The sequence below is a fragment of the Camelus ferus genome, chromosome 19 (assembly GCF_009834535.1).
Source record: "Camelus ferus isolate YT-003-E chromosome 19, BCGSAC_Cfer_1.0, whole genome shotgun sequence".
NCBI classification, from domain to species: Eukaryota; Metazoa; Chordata; class Mammalia; order Artiodactyla; family Camelidae; genus Camelus; species Camelus ferus.
Genome location: NC_045714.1, coordinates 33,002,686 through 33,016,275, shown reverse-complemented (window position 1 = coordinate 33,016,275; position 13,590 = coordinate 33,002,686). Strand labels below are relative to the sequence as shown.

Genomic DNA, 13,590 nt, shown 5'->3' with positions numbered 1-13,590 from the left:
TCCAATTCTCACCAACACACCCAGGAGACTAAACAGGGCTTTGGATGTGGACCTATTCTTTACTGGAAACCATTAGCCAATTGCAAATGCTCATTATTATGAGGACAAAAAACACAGCATAGCACAAAAGCACTTCGTGAGAACTGCCAAAAGCTTCTTAGTCATCAACTATAATGACACCTGTGAAGAGCACAGTCCCATGTTTTCCCCACCTGGCACGTTCTCCTCTGGGCCCAGGAGGTGATGTGCCTGCATGATGGGTCTGCTTCCTCCCCAGAAGCTCTCAGAAAAGGTCAAGGGAAGCTCCTTGCAGCCAGGGTCCCCAAGTGGTGGTACACACTCTGTCAAACCTATCCTCACAGGGTGCTCCTTGCCCAACTGGACTGTTCATGCTCCTCACTGAGGGTCCAAGGAAACCCTCCTGGACTAGCCATCCTGTGGATGGTGGGGCTCAAGGCTAGAGTGTGGGGGCTGTCACTGTAACTCCATGGGAGGGAGGACAGAAAAAGACGAAGCTCCCCTGCCTTGCCTGATGGCAAGGGAAGAGAATTAAGGGCCACTACTGTTACAAGAATTATCAAAGCATCTTGCCAAGATAACCTCCCTCTCTACTTTCCCCCCTTTGGGGGTTATTATGATGTTGAAGCCAAATTTAAAGCTTGTGTGTAATCTATACCAGCTACTCTGGAACACAGGATGACAACAGGAATCCATGCTTGCAGAAGGATCTCAGTGTAGCAGACACTTCTCATGAATGTGCTGTTTATTCTGTGCCCCAGGTTAGCCACACATGAAATAACAGTAACGGCGACGTTACCATCCTACCTCAGAAGGTGTCCAGCACTCACCCTTGTAACACCACCAGCAGCCTGGTCTTCTTGCGGATGTAGGCTGACAGGCGGGCAGAGCGGTTCTGTTGGGCCTCCAGGGCACTGGAAAGGTATCTCTGGAAGTGGGCAGCATGAAAACATTCGGAGCCGTCCATGATTTGACGGTATACCATCCACCTGGAAATGGCAAGTGTAACCTCAGCCTGAGGGTCACCTGATGGCCCAAAGTCTCAGCCAGTGGATTTAGATGAGACCAGTACTCCCATAGACACTCTGCCCAGTGAACCCACAAAGGAGAAAACAATACTGGCTCCATTGAAACAGGCAGAGGGCAATGGCTGCATGGGGGGCCCTGTATCCTAAGACCACTACTATTGGAGCTTCTGACAGGAAACACCTTGCCCCAGGGAAAAAGATCAGGTAAGCACATGACCAACAGATTTCAGAGCTGGGGAAGACTCCTGAACAGGCAGTGATCTCCTGAAGGACCATGCAATAAAATGGCTTCAGTCTGGTTCTCAGTAAAACTCCTGCTAAGTATAAGAAATGGGCAGGGTGAAGAATTCAGATTGTTTATAGAACAAAAGCAATGGAAATAAGGGGGACCTGGTCAGGAGGTCTGATATTTTCCTAGTATCTCTCCAAAACTCACCTCCTTAGTCCTCACAATCTTGCACTCTAAACTCCCAAACTTCTAGGCAATTTCAGTCTTCTCAATTCTGCTATATGACCTCCTGCAGGACGCTTTACTTTGAGGCAGACTGATTAGATATTAAACACCTAGTTCAGTCACCAAGCGTTCTTTAGCAACCTGCCAGCCAAGTGGAAGTGATGGATGAATGATTTCCCCTAAGCCAGCATGTCCCAGTTGCACCTGAACTCACACAGTCCCCTTGTGGTCATGGGAGGATCACATCCACCAGCTCTCAAGTTCTCACCACCCTGGTCCTGAACTGCCCTGCTGACCATGCATGTTCCCAGGCCTCTGAGCACGCTGGTCCTGCTGCTACAGAGCTCTTGCCCAGATATCCAAGGGTTCATTCCTTCATTTCCTCAGGCCTTTGCTTAAATGTCACCTTCCCAGTGAGGCCTTCCCGAGCACCCAATTCAAAACTGGCATCCTTCCCCCAGCCAGGCATACCCTATAGCCTTCTCCTGCTTTATTTTTCCAGAGCACTTTTTGCTAGCTAATATACTATTTTCCTTATCTGGTTAACTGTATCTTCCCAAACTAGAAAGTAAGCTCCATGAGGACAGAGATTTTCTAGCCTGTTTTGTTCATTTGTCCCTTATACTTAGAACAGTGCCTGGCATACAGGAAGTGCTCAGTACAAACGTGTTAAATGAATGGACGGATGGATGACCACTGTGCTGACACCCGCTACGTCAGTGCATGCTGAAGTTTTGCCAGTGCCTGGGCCTGCTTCCCCCAAAGCAAAGGCAGCAGCCATACTTACCTGCCATATTCCTTATGCAGAGTGACCAGAAAAGCACAGAGCTCGCTAGCGTGACAGCCTGGGAGGCCAGTTACAATGTTGATAATCACCTACATGAAAGGAAAGTCATGTGGGTTTGTGATTCAATTGAGAAGCAGCACTGTAAAAGGTTAAGAGAACTGACTTCGTGAACCAGGTTCTGTGGGTTTGAATCTCAGCACCAGTATTCCCTAGGTAGGTGGCCTTGGGTTCACAACACAACCTACCTTGTAGGGTGGGTGTGATGATTAACTGAGTTAATATATGTAAACAAAGTGCTTAGAACAATGTCTGGCACATAGCAAATACCATATAAAATGTACTGTCACTACGATACTTTTCATGGAGATGCTGTGACTAGATGAATTAAAATATAATGGAAAATGCTGAGCAAAAAGGAGGTCTGGGGCAAAAATGCCAGAGGCTAAACTGCTGTGGTAAACTCAGCGGAGGAGGGAAGTGGCCCTGGATGTTTCTGTCTGGCTGCCCCAGCCTTCCAAGCAGCATGGCCTGAGAGAAGGAAACAGACTGGGTGGAGGAAGCACTCCTGAACCCTGATGGGGAGAAGAGGAGCCAGGCTAGACTTTCCTAACCTTGGCACACAATTACATGAAAACAGGGCCCTCTTCAGGTAGACATTCCAATGCAACTCAAGAAATTCACTAACAAAGGAGTCAAGTGGTGGAGGGAAAGAACCATGCACCTGCTGAAGGATAATGATGTCCGTGACATAGTATGGCAAAAGCCTCTTTAAGAGTTTTATTTCACAATACACAAGACTCACTAGGACAGGCCTGGTCACAAATAACTTGGATTAAAGCTCAGCTTGGTGGCAGTCATCACTTGAGCTGGTCACACCAGCACAGAGATGGCCACGAATCCCTCTTCTTTTGTGGGAAATAGTTCTCCCTCCTCCCTTTTGACCAGACCCTTATGCTATATGCCTTTCTGCCCCTGCGAGCAGTATTCCATGTATCTGACTTCTTTATCCTCCTCCTATCCCAATTTCCGCATCTTGGTTCCCATTCCTTAGCATCCAGTCTTCAGCCTCTCAAATTCCAGCACATATGCTCACAGCCAGACACCTTCTTAAGGCCAGTCCTATAGCACCATGTTATATAAAATACATATATTAAAATAATATATATTATAAAACATATGAGATATAACATTTTCATTTTTAAACTCCGGTTTAATGAAAAAATGAGGCTCTTAACTGCTTAGTGCTTCTACTCCCTTTTGCAGCTGAGTGTCTTCTAGATTTGCACAGAAATAGATGCCCTCTTAGAGCATATTACAACATATGGTTCTAAAGAAATGGTGGGAGGGGTGAAGAGGAGGGGAGTGTGAGGCAGGAGTAGACTAAAATCCACTCTTGGGAAGACAGTGTTTATAAAGTATGCTGGTGATGCCAGCAAGGCCTGACTGACGAGGCCCTTCCCGTTATTAAGGTCAATGTGTCACCCATTGCCAGGTACATCCTTGTTGCAACCAGAAGGAGCTGATGGCGTAAAAGTACTGGGCAAGAGTTTAAAAACCTGCAGAAGCAATGGGAGGGCACAGCAAAATGCCAGGGTTTCATCATTGCCATGGGGGTAGACTGGAATTAATGGAGACGCCTGTACACAGTCATTGTATACAGCAGGTTTCATGTGTATTATTACATCAGTATCCAGGGAAGTGGGGAGTCTTAAAAAGGGACTCCGCCTGAGCTCCTACTGTTAGAACTGACACTGAAGATCAAGGGCAGGCTATAGGATTATCTTCCCACGAATCCCCAACATATCTGGTGAGCTGCTGTACCTTGTCGTTTTCTACTCTGGGAGTAGGGTTGATTTCAGGTTGTTGCAGCAGGACAGGGAGATGGGTCCTCATCACAGGTTCCCGACTAATGCTGCTGACAGCAAAATGCTGGAGAAACCTAGAAAAACAAAGACAATGCTATTATGTTACCATCACCAGTCTTGCCTAAATGTGCCCACTCACATGAGAAACTTCTTATTTAACTGCTGAAAAAGAAACCTTAGTGATTCTCTCTAGAGAATAAAGCTGTATATGATATGTCACTACTACCTTTTACAATGATCCTTAAGAAGCTATAAAGAAAGAAAAAGAAGCTTAGAAAGGACCAACACTGAAGTTTCTGACATTTCAAAAGCCAGAATTTTAAACATCCATAAACAGAAACGGAGCTCACCCATCCAGTTCTGGGAGTTTGGCTGAGAGTAGCTTTAGAGGACTCCGTTTCTCCCCAGCAGAATTGCTCAGGACAGCGAAGAGCTTCTGCGCATTGGAGTGTCTAGAATATCAAAGGTTCGCAGATTAGAATTCCATCTCCCTACAGCACACACACTTTACATAACTTGTTCTGACATTTTTCAAGCCAAAATCCTGTGACAAGCATCTTACTGACTTAATCAAAATCCAGTATTAATGCAGGATGACTAGTTTACCCACATAGGAGGGTTGACTTGAAACCCTTGGTAATACTACAGGTTTCTGATTCTTGGTGGATTTCATCTCTCCTGACTTCTGTTCCCCAAGGGCACTGGCTACCTGGGAGCTGGCAGCACTGAAATGACGGTCTTGGCCCTTTTAGACGCCAAGACCTCTGTGTTACATAATGTGAGTCAGCCTACAGAGAGAGCAGACACACACAGCTTAGGGAAGCAAGCACAAACCCTGAAGGCAGCCACTTACAATCTCTTTTGTTCCACAGATAATCCATCTTCCTGGATCACTTTTAAAGACAGCCCTGAGTTAGCCTGCTGTTGCCAGGGGGAGAAGACCTAAACAAAACAGAATTTGAGTAAAGAACACTTTAAACCCAACAACAGGATATGGAACCCACATGGGGATTTGATGGTTGCTGAAAATCTAGACTGTCAGTACAGAGAAAAACCATCATAACAAACAAGTTTGTTTCAAAAATAGAGGCCTGAAGCAATTCTGTTCTGTACTTTTCAAAACTAGAATTTCTTTCTGGGTTCCTCTCCCAGGGATTCTGCTCCTTCAGAGGCCAGGAAGCACAGAGGAAAGTATCGAGTGACGCTCTTCTGGCAGCAGGGGCATGTTCTTCCCTGGTGACAGGGCCAGACAGAAAGAGCAGTTCAAACAACTCCTGCCTAGAGGCAGATGGATGGCTGAAGAGGCTGCCTAGAAAGGACAAGCACAAGGAGGTAGGAAGGACCCTCTGGCAGTAAGACAGACACGGATCAGCTCTAGGAGCCACTGTGTAGCCAAGGCCAGCTCTTGTCTCCTCAACGTTCTGAGAATCTGTCCTGGGGGAGGGACTGTCCTCTCACAAGCTGCTGTGATCACACTTTTCCAAGCAAGTCCACCAGTCCTGAGACTGGCCACTCATACGGCTTTGGCTACTGCTTGGTCTCTAAGTGGGTCATACAATTCTTGGTAAGCTCCTCACTCGTGCAATCTGTGCTGAGAGCCTGAGGTGTGCAGCCTGCCAGGTGAGACCACTCACAAGGGCAGGGCCTGTGAACCACAGGGAGGGAGAATTCAGGGTGGGGTAGAGAGCTCTAACCCAGCAGGCAGGGCCCAACAATTCAATAAAGTAGCTAAAGGGAAATTAGACTAGTGTCCTTGCCATTGAAAGGTGAGGACCTAAAGGAACTGAACAAAAGGATTTTTTGCTTCTGTGAAAAATCTTTTTTGTCCCTTGTAAGTCCTAACTAGACTAAGACCCAAAGGGATTAGAATAAGCCACAAACTACCCCCCTACCAACCCCCCCAACTCTCCCTCTCATCACCTCACTGTTAGCCTTGAGACACTGCCTTATCAACTAAATTGCTAGGAAAAAGAGAGTAGTTGTTTTGCTGAATAAAGACTGATGTTACCTCTGAGTAAAATGTCTGGTATATTTTTGATTTGGGGAAAAGGGCAATCATCAGAAAATTGCTTGATCCATGGAAATGAACTGGGAGATGAGGCAGCAATGAACTTTTGAAATCTATCAGAAGGGCAGCAACAATACTGGTGGAATCCTAAAGAGAAAGAGGGAGCATCAGTGAGAAAAGCCATTTGCACAATACCAGCCCTCACAAGTACTGTCAGAATACATACGGCAAATGTCAGTGCAATTATTTTCACATTATGTCGTTTACTGGGGTCCAATTATAGATGTGTTTGCCAATATCTGGTTTCAGGAGATACAGGAAGTACAGGGCCTTTTCTCCAAAACTAAACAGGTCAACTTTTTCTAGGGTATTAATCCCTTATCAGACATGATTTGCAAATATTTTCTCCCATTCTTTGGACTGTTTTTCACATTCTTGAAAAACATTCTTGTGTCTTCTGATGCATAGAAGTTTTTAATTTTGATGAAGTCCAATTTATATGTATTTTCTTTTGTTGCCTTGCTTTTGGTGTCAAATCAAGAAACTACTGCCTAATCCAAGGACATGAGAATGTATTCCTATGTTTTTTTCTAAGAATTTAATAGTTTTGGCTCTTACATTCAGGCCTATGCTCCATTTTTGAGTTAATTTTTTTTGTATGTGTATAAGGTAGGGGTCTAACTTCATTCATTTGCATGTGGATATCCAGTTTTTTCAGCACTGATTGTTGAAAAGACTGCCCTTTTCTCACTGAATGATCTTGGCACCTTTTTGAAAATCATTGGGCCATATATGCAAGGGTTTCTTTTTAGGCTCTCTATTCTTTTCCATTGGTCTATACATCTGATCTTAGGCCAATAACACACTTTTTTGATTGCTGTAGCTTTACAGTAAGTTTTGAAATCAGTAAATGTGAGTTCTCCAACTTTTTCCTTTTTCAAGATTGTTTTGGCTATTTGGTAGGGGGAATCCCCTGAGATTCCATATGAATTTCAGGACAGGTTTTTTCATTTCTGCAAAAAACGTCATTGGGATTTTAATCAGAACTGCACTGAATCTGTAGACTGCACTGGGCAGGATTATTATCTTAATAATATTAAGTCTGCCAACCAATGAACATGGGACGCCTTACCATTTATTTAGGTCTTTAATATCTTTCAGCAACATTTTGTGGGTTTTCGTGTACAAGTCTTTCAACTCCTTGGTTAAATTTATTGGAATTGTTTTCTTAAGAACTTTTTGGATTATTCAACAATGGGGTAAAAATATACAACTGATTTTATCTGTTTATTTTGTATTCTGCAACTTTGGTGAATTCGTTTATTAATTCTAAGTTGTTTTTTTTTTTTTTTGGTGTGTGTGTAGAATTTTTAGGAATTTCTACATATAAAATCATGTTATCTGTGAACAGAAATTGTACTTCTTTTTTAAACTGAAGTATAGTTGATTTACGTTTCAGTTGCACAGTAATACACAGATATATATTCTTTTTCAGATTCTTTTCCATTATAGGTTATTACAAGATACTGAATATAGTTCCCTGTGCTATAGAGTAGGATCTTGCTGTTTATCTATTTTATATATAGTGTGTGTATCTGTTAATCCCAAATTCCTAACTTAACCCTCCCACCTCCACTTTCCCCTTTGGTAACTGTAAGTTTGTTTTCTACATCTGTGAGTCTATTTCTGTTTTGTAAATCAGTTCATTTGTATCATTTTTTTAGATTCCATATATAAGTAGTATTATATATCTGGCTTTCTCTGACTTACTTCACCTGGTATGATCATCTCTAGGTCCACCCACGTTGCTATAAAATTTTACTTCTTTCTTTCCAATTTAAATGTCTTTTATTTCTTTTTCTTGCCTAACTGCTCTGGCTAGGACTTCCAATGCTATGTTGAATAGGTGTGGCAAAAGCAAGCATCTTAGAATAAAAGGCTTTTTTAGTATTTAAATTTTCATTATAAAAGTCGTATGTTCATTAAATAAAAATTTGAAACAAATATAAAAATAGAATAGAGAAAAAAGGTTAAAAAAAAAAAGTCAACCCAAGGTCCCATCACCTAACTCCAACTACAGCTAACTATACTTTTCCTTCTAGTCTTTTCTTCCTATTCATTCCCTGATTTGCCTTTTTTAGGTAGTGGGAAATCATATTTACTTTTACAGTTGCATATCTTGTTTTTAAAACTTAATTTACCATTAGCATCTACCATGTTGTTGCAAACTATCTGTAAATATTTTCAGAGACTGCACCCCACCCCTCTTAGCTCACTCCTATGGCTGGACATTCGTATTACATAGTCTACTTCACCTTTTATCTATTCTACTTTTGATCTACTCTTTACTAATTTACTGTTACACATCGTAGAGTAGAGGCTGTATCTGAGGCACTTCCATTTATCTGTTAACTAACCTCATGCCCTCTGAACACTCATGACTTGGCACTCGGAGTTTTCATGTTGATAGAGCTCTTCACAGAAATGAAATAACAACTCATTTTTTTTAACTGCCAAAACGGTTTCCCTGTTCTGTGTTTTTGCCTTTTAATTCCCTTCTGAAATACTTTTTAGTTTTAAATTATTAGTCTGATAAATTTTATGCCATATCCATACAATGGAATACTACTCATTAATAAGCAATAAAAAGGAACGAACTATTGATACACACAACAACACAGATGAATCTAAAAATCATTATGCTGAGTGAAAAATGCCAGGCTCAAAAGGGTAGAGAATGTATGATGTCCATTTATATAACACTGTAGAAAATGCAAACTAATCTACAGTGACAGAAAGCTAATAAGTGGCTGCCTGAAATCAGAAGTAGGGGAAAAGATGACCCAATAATGGGCATTAGAAAACTTTTTGGAGGTAACAAAAATCTGTATCTTGGCTGTGCTGGTGGTTTCACGAGTGTATACATCTTTCAAAGCTTTAAATGAATGCAGTTGACTATATGTATGTATGTATTTATTTATAATATATTTCATTTAATTGAATATATCCAAAATATTATTTTAAATGTAATCAGATAAAGAAGTATTATGAGATATTTTACATTTTTTTGTGGTATAGTTGATGTACAATATTGTATGTTTCTAGTGTACACAATTTTTAAGGGTTACACTCCATTTATAGTTACTATAAAATACTGGCTATATTCCCTATATTGTACAATATATCCTTGTAACTTGTTAATTTAAAGTATATTTCAGTAAATTATCAGCAAAAAATTAAAAACTCCTTAAGTGGTCAAATTTGACAACCTTCTTCTTTAGAATTTCTTGTATAATTTCTAAACTTAGAAAATCTTCCTGGCCCTAAAAATTTAACAAATATTCACTATTATAGTCTTCTTAACTGGACTTACCATGGTGATCACTTGACAATACACACATGTCTAAGAGATCAGACCTTAAAAGTTCTCATCATAAGAACAATAATTTGTAACTATATTCATCTTTCTACTTGAGAAATTTTAAAATACTTAATTTTAATTTACTAGAAGTTTATTTTGATTTTTGATATGAGGTAAAAATTCATTTTCCCTCAGATTAGGTAACTTATCATCCCAGCACTTGAGATTCATCCTCTTTTCCCTGATGTTGGAAGCTTTCACCTAACAGGGCCATTTAATCTGCCTTGCTGGTCTCCCTGCATTTTTGAATAGCCTTTAAGAAAGCAGGTTCTATGTGGAAGAAAGAATTCTTTCTGAATTGTCACAGCACTAGTTTTCGGAGCCACTAGACCAAACCACTTCACCTGGTCTCTGTCCTGGCTCCCGAACAAGCCGGTTCTGAGGCTGAGAGATCAGGCAGGGATGGAGCGCCTGCCCTCTGCTCTGGTGTCACAGGGTGATAAGCTGTGCCCTGGCCAGAGGGTACAGGCTGGGGAAATTCATAGTTATCCTCCTCCCCAAAGGGGAGAGGGGGAGTGTTGATGCAGACTGGTGAAGTTAAAGGATGTTTCTGGGAGCAAAACTTTCATAGAGCTGGAGGGTATGTGAGGGGGTGGGGCTAAGCCCTCATGGGGAAAATGAACCATTTCTTTTCCTCTCTGGCTAATTTTTAATTCTTTCCCATGCTGAGTAAGTGGAACTCCCATCAATGTCACAGGAAGCTGCTTCTTTCCAGTTCCTAAGTGGGTGAGCTTTTGTGTCCCTGGGTGGGAGGGCATCTGTGAAGGGCTATTGGAGGCCACCTGCAGCCTGCTCTCTGGTTCTCTTCGGGATAAGTTAATTGGGCATAGTTAGTACCGGCCCTTGGCCCAGAAGCCCCTTCTTGTTAAGCCCTTTACAGAGCAGAGAGGCGGATAAGGCCCACAAGAGCCTCTCCATGGCCTCCTTGCCTGCCTTCCTCAAAGACAATGCTGGTTCCTAACATCGTGCCCTGTGGTGGTAGAGGTGGGGACAGGGAGTTATTTGATTTTCCCCTCAAAAGTGTGAGCATCTTTCTGAACACCAAAGCCATGAACCATAAAAAACCTACCCCATCATAGAACAAAATGGAATTCATGTGATCCTTGGAAATGATGATACTTCCGTGATGACGGTGGGAAAACAGAAGGCCACTAGAGAAGAAATGCACTTTCCCTGGAAGGAAAAGACAGCTTGTCAGAGGCTAGGGGGCCGGATTCTGGGGACAGGATCACAACGTTCTTCTTGCAGGTACCAGGGCTAGAGTGGGAACTAGAGACCCTCTGCAGTGCTTATGTTACATGATTTTTTTGCTGAGTCCCACACTCTGAGAAAGCCAATGTACCCTCCTAGGGCCTCAGAAAGAAATGAGGCATCAGATATAATCTTTGCATAAGAATTAGAAAAAGAAACAAGTGAATAAGTTATCAGCCGATGCAGAGAGGCAAAATTCACATTCATTTCTGGGTGTCTTCCAGGGAAATACACTACAACAGACTCCGGGTATGTCTGCCCCATTACTGAGTTTATATATGCTCCTTTCCACTATTTTGGCAGAAGCTGGCTCAGCTATGAAGAGATCATATCTCTCACTTAAGGCCCAAGAAAGAGCACTATGTCCTGAGCTGGAGGACTGGTGAAGGGTGCCAGCAAAGGGACACATGTGGTAGGCAGTACGTGGGTTCTACAGACACCGGAGGTCACTATTCTGCAGTTCTCAAAAGCAAGATGGGTGTGATGTAGACACTGAGTGTGGGTTCCTTGGGCAAAGATTAGGTCTAAGAAGAATTGCTTGTCTCCTGGGTGGTCAAGGTCACAGAGCAGCCCAGTATGGGCCCCAGGGAGTAGATCACAGAAACGATGAACAACTGAGGTGACAAGTTTTAAGGCTGAGCCTGGGCTTGCTTTGGGGACCCAAATGAAGCACCCAGGGTACCCATAAGACACCTAGGTGAAGCTGCTCTCTGGAACTGGTCCAAGCTGGATCCTTCCTGTTCCTGTAATAGCCTTTCTTTCCATGTTTTCACATATAGAGAAGAGATAAAGTAGTTCTTGGAGCTCAAGACACAGGGTTGGGGAACACTGTCAATATCTTAAGGCAGAGGACGGGAGACCAAGAAGAGGGACTGATTCCTTGAGCTGTAGCTCAAAAAACGTGGCCCCAAAGCTCTGGAGGTGGTAATGACAAGAAAACCAAAGTCCAAGGTGAGGAATCCTGGAGACTCCAAGTTCTGAAGGCTTCCTGAGGAGGTGGGGTTTCAGGAGGCAGAGAAGGGCCTAGTGAGTCTGTGTGCTTGTGTGGGTGTGTTAATGGGGGTGGGTGGGAAGAAGTGGGGGAGGCAGAGGTAGATTTTAGGTACAAGAGGAAGGTTTGAAGCCTGAATATCAATGCAAGAACTAGATGACTAATCAGAGGGAACTAATGCCAACCTTGCCAGCCAGCCCAGTTCAAGGCATCCAAAGGTTCAAGTCCTGTAAGTCTCCCACTCCCTAACAAGTGAAGCCTAGCCACCCGTCCCCACAGCCATGCCCTCTGGCTCTCCTGACCGGAGGCATATCATGCCCCAGCTTCACGCAGCACCAGCTGCAAGTTCCTCAGTGTTGTCCCCAGACCACTGCCTCCTACGCTGGCACAATTATTTTCATTCCCTTATGAGACTAAGTCCCTCCTTTCCTTCACTGCTCACATCTACTGACCTCTTAATTATGCCACAACACTTCAAACAGCTTCTGAATGCACTCACAGTCTTCTCTTCCAAAGCCATCTTTCCCATTCCCTCTGAGAGAGACCAGGGGGCTGAGCCATTCCATGCTATGGCCTTGCTGCTCCTCAATCCCAGCTCTGTAGCAGTAAAGCAGAACCCAGAACATCTTCACGTCCGAAATCTTCAGCTCCAGAACCTACTTTCTGACTACCGCATCCTATCATCCTTTCAATACTATCTCATTCCCAAAACCTCATCCTCTGACATCACTGAGTCTTCAAAGCCTTCGGTTCCCCTATTTTTCCCTATTGCTCAGAGAATTTTGACTTTCTTCTCATCCACATCCAGGGCAGATCCCCAGGGACAAGACATATTTTCCTATCTCTGCTTTGTCAGGGAAAGGGATGTGAACAGACTGCACTCAGTATATACTAAGCACCAGGCATGTCATACATTACAGTTTCCCATCTTTGCAACAACTACATGAGGCAGTATTATCCTTAGAGGACTGATGAGGAAACTCAAGCTTAAAGAGATCTTCCCCAAAGTCACAGAACTACTTGGTGGTGGAGCCAAATCCAGACACAGGTTTTTCTGATGCCAGGGCACTGCATCACGCTAGCCACTGGTTCTCTTACTCTTTTCTCTTCACCTCTGTTCTCTCCACAGCCCATCTGTGACTAATTTGACAAAATGCCTTCTCTGCTTCCTCAACCTCAACAAGCCCACAGTGCTGTCTGGCAGTCCCACCACTGCTGTCTTCCGTCTCCTTCCACAAACTCCTCCAGGGTCCAGCCAACATCCTCAACACACGCCTAACACTGCAACTTCATAAACTCCAGCCACAAGATGACTCTACCTACTATCTGCAGAGAAAGGCAGGATCAATAGGTGTTATGAGGTAGAAACTGCTCCCCTACCTACTGCTTAGTACCTGGACCCTTCCATGTCCTGGAGTCACTGTCCACCTGTGTACCTCCAATGTGAAGTTTCTCAGGAACAAGCACCACTCAAAGGCCTCCTGGACAAACCTCAAAATCATTCCAATGCTTCCAAAAAAGAGCACAGATCTGAGAGTTGTAGTCACTGGGAAGACAGGAAAAGAGGTGGATAAAGGGGCCATCTTCAGTACTTTCTCTTCCTCTAGACTCCAAAGCCTCAAAACCAAACGGAAAAGAGGAAGACAGAAATTCCCGAAGCAGTGCTGCAAAAGCACTTGCTATGGGGCCTGGCCCAGGTGCACAAGAGCTGATTTCAGTGCTGGTGCAGAGTGACTGCTCTGTGTGGCTGCTACCCTCCAGCTTGGC

The 13,590-nt window shown here is 43.4% G+C and overlaps 1 protein-coding gene across 2 annotated transcripts in view; it reads right to left on the bottom strand.

Moving 5' to 3' along the window:
• C19H20orf194 (chromosome 19 C20orf194 homolog) overlaps nucleotides 1-13,590 on the bottom strand; it is a 107,955-nt gene that overhangs the window by 28,637 nt on the left and 65,728 nt on the right. For both annotated transcript variants that reach the window (XM_032461940.1, XM_032461941.1), the window contains exons 21-27: nucleotides 10,651-10,754; nucleotides 6,161-6,307; nucleotides 5,006-5,094; nucleotides 4,503-4,604; nucleotides 4,109-4,226; nucleotides 2,288-2,376; nucleotides 849-1,007 (exon numbers count right to left, since the gene is read on the bottom strand). In XM_032461940.1, coding sequence (XP_032317831.1) covers nucleotides 849-1,007; nucleotides 2,288-2,376; nucleotides 4,109-4,226; nucleotides 4,503-4,604; nucleotides 5,006-5,094; nucleotides 6,161-6,307; nucleotides 10,651-10,754 — 808 coding nt within the window. The remainder of the gene's footprint in view (nucleotides 1-848; nucleotides 1,008-2,287; nucleotides 2,377-4,108; nucleotides 4,227-4,502; nucleotides 4,605-5,005; nucleotides 5,095-6,160; nucleotides 6,308-10,650; nucleotides 10,755-13,590) is intronic.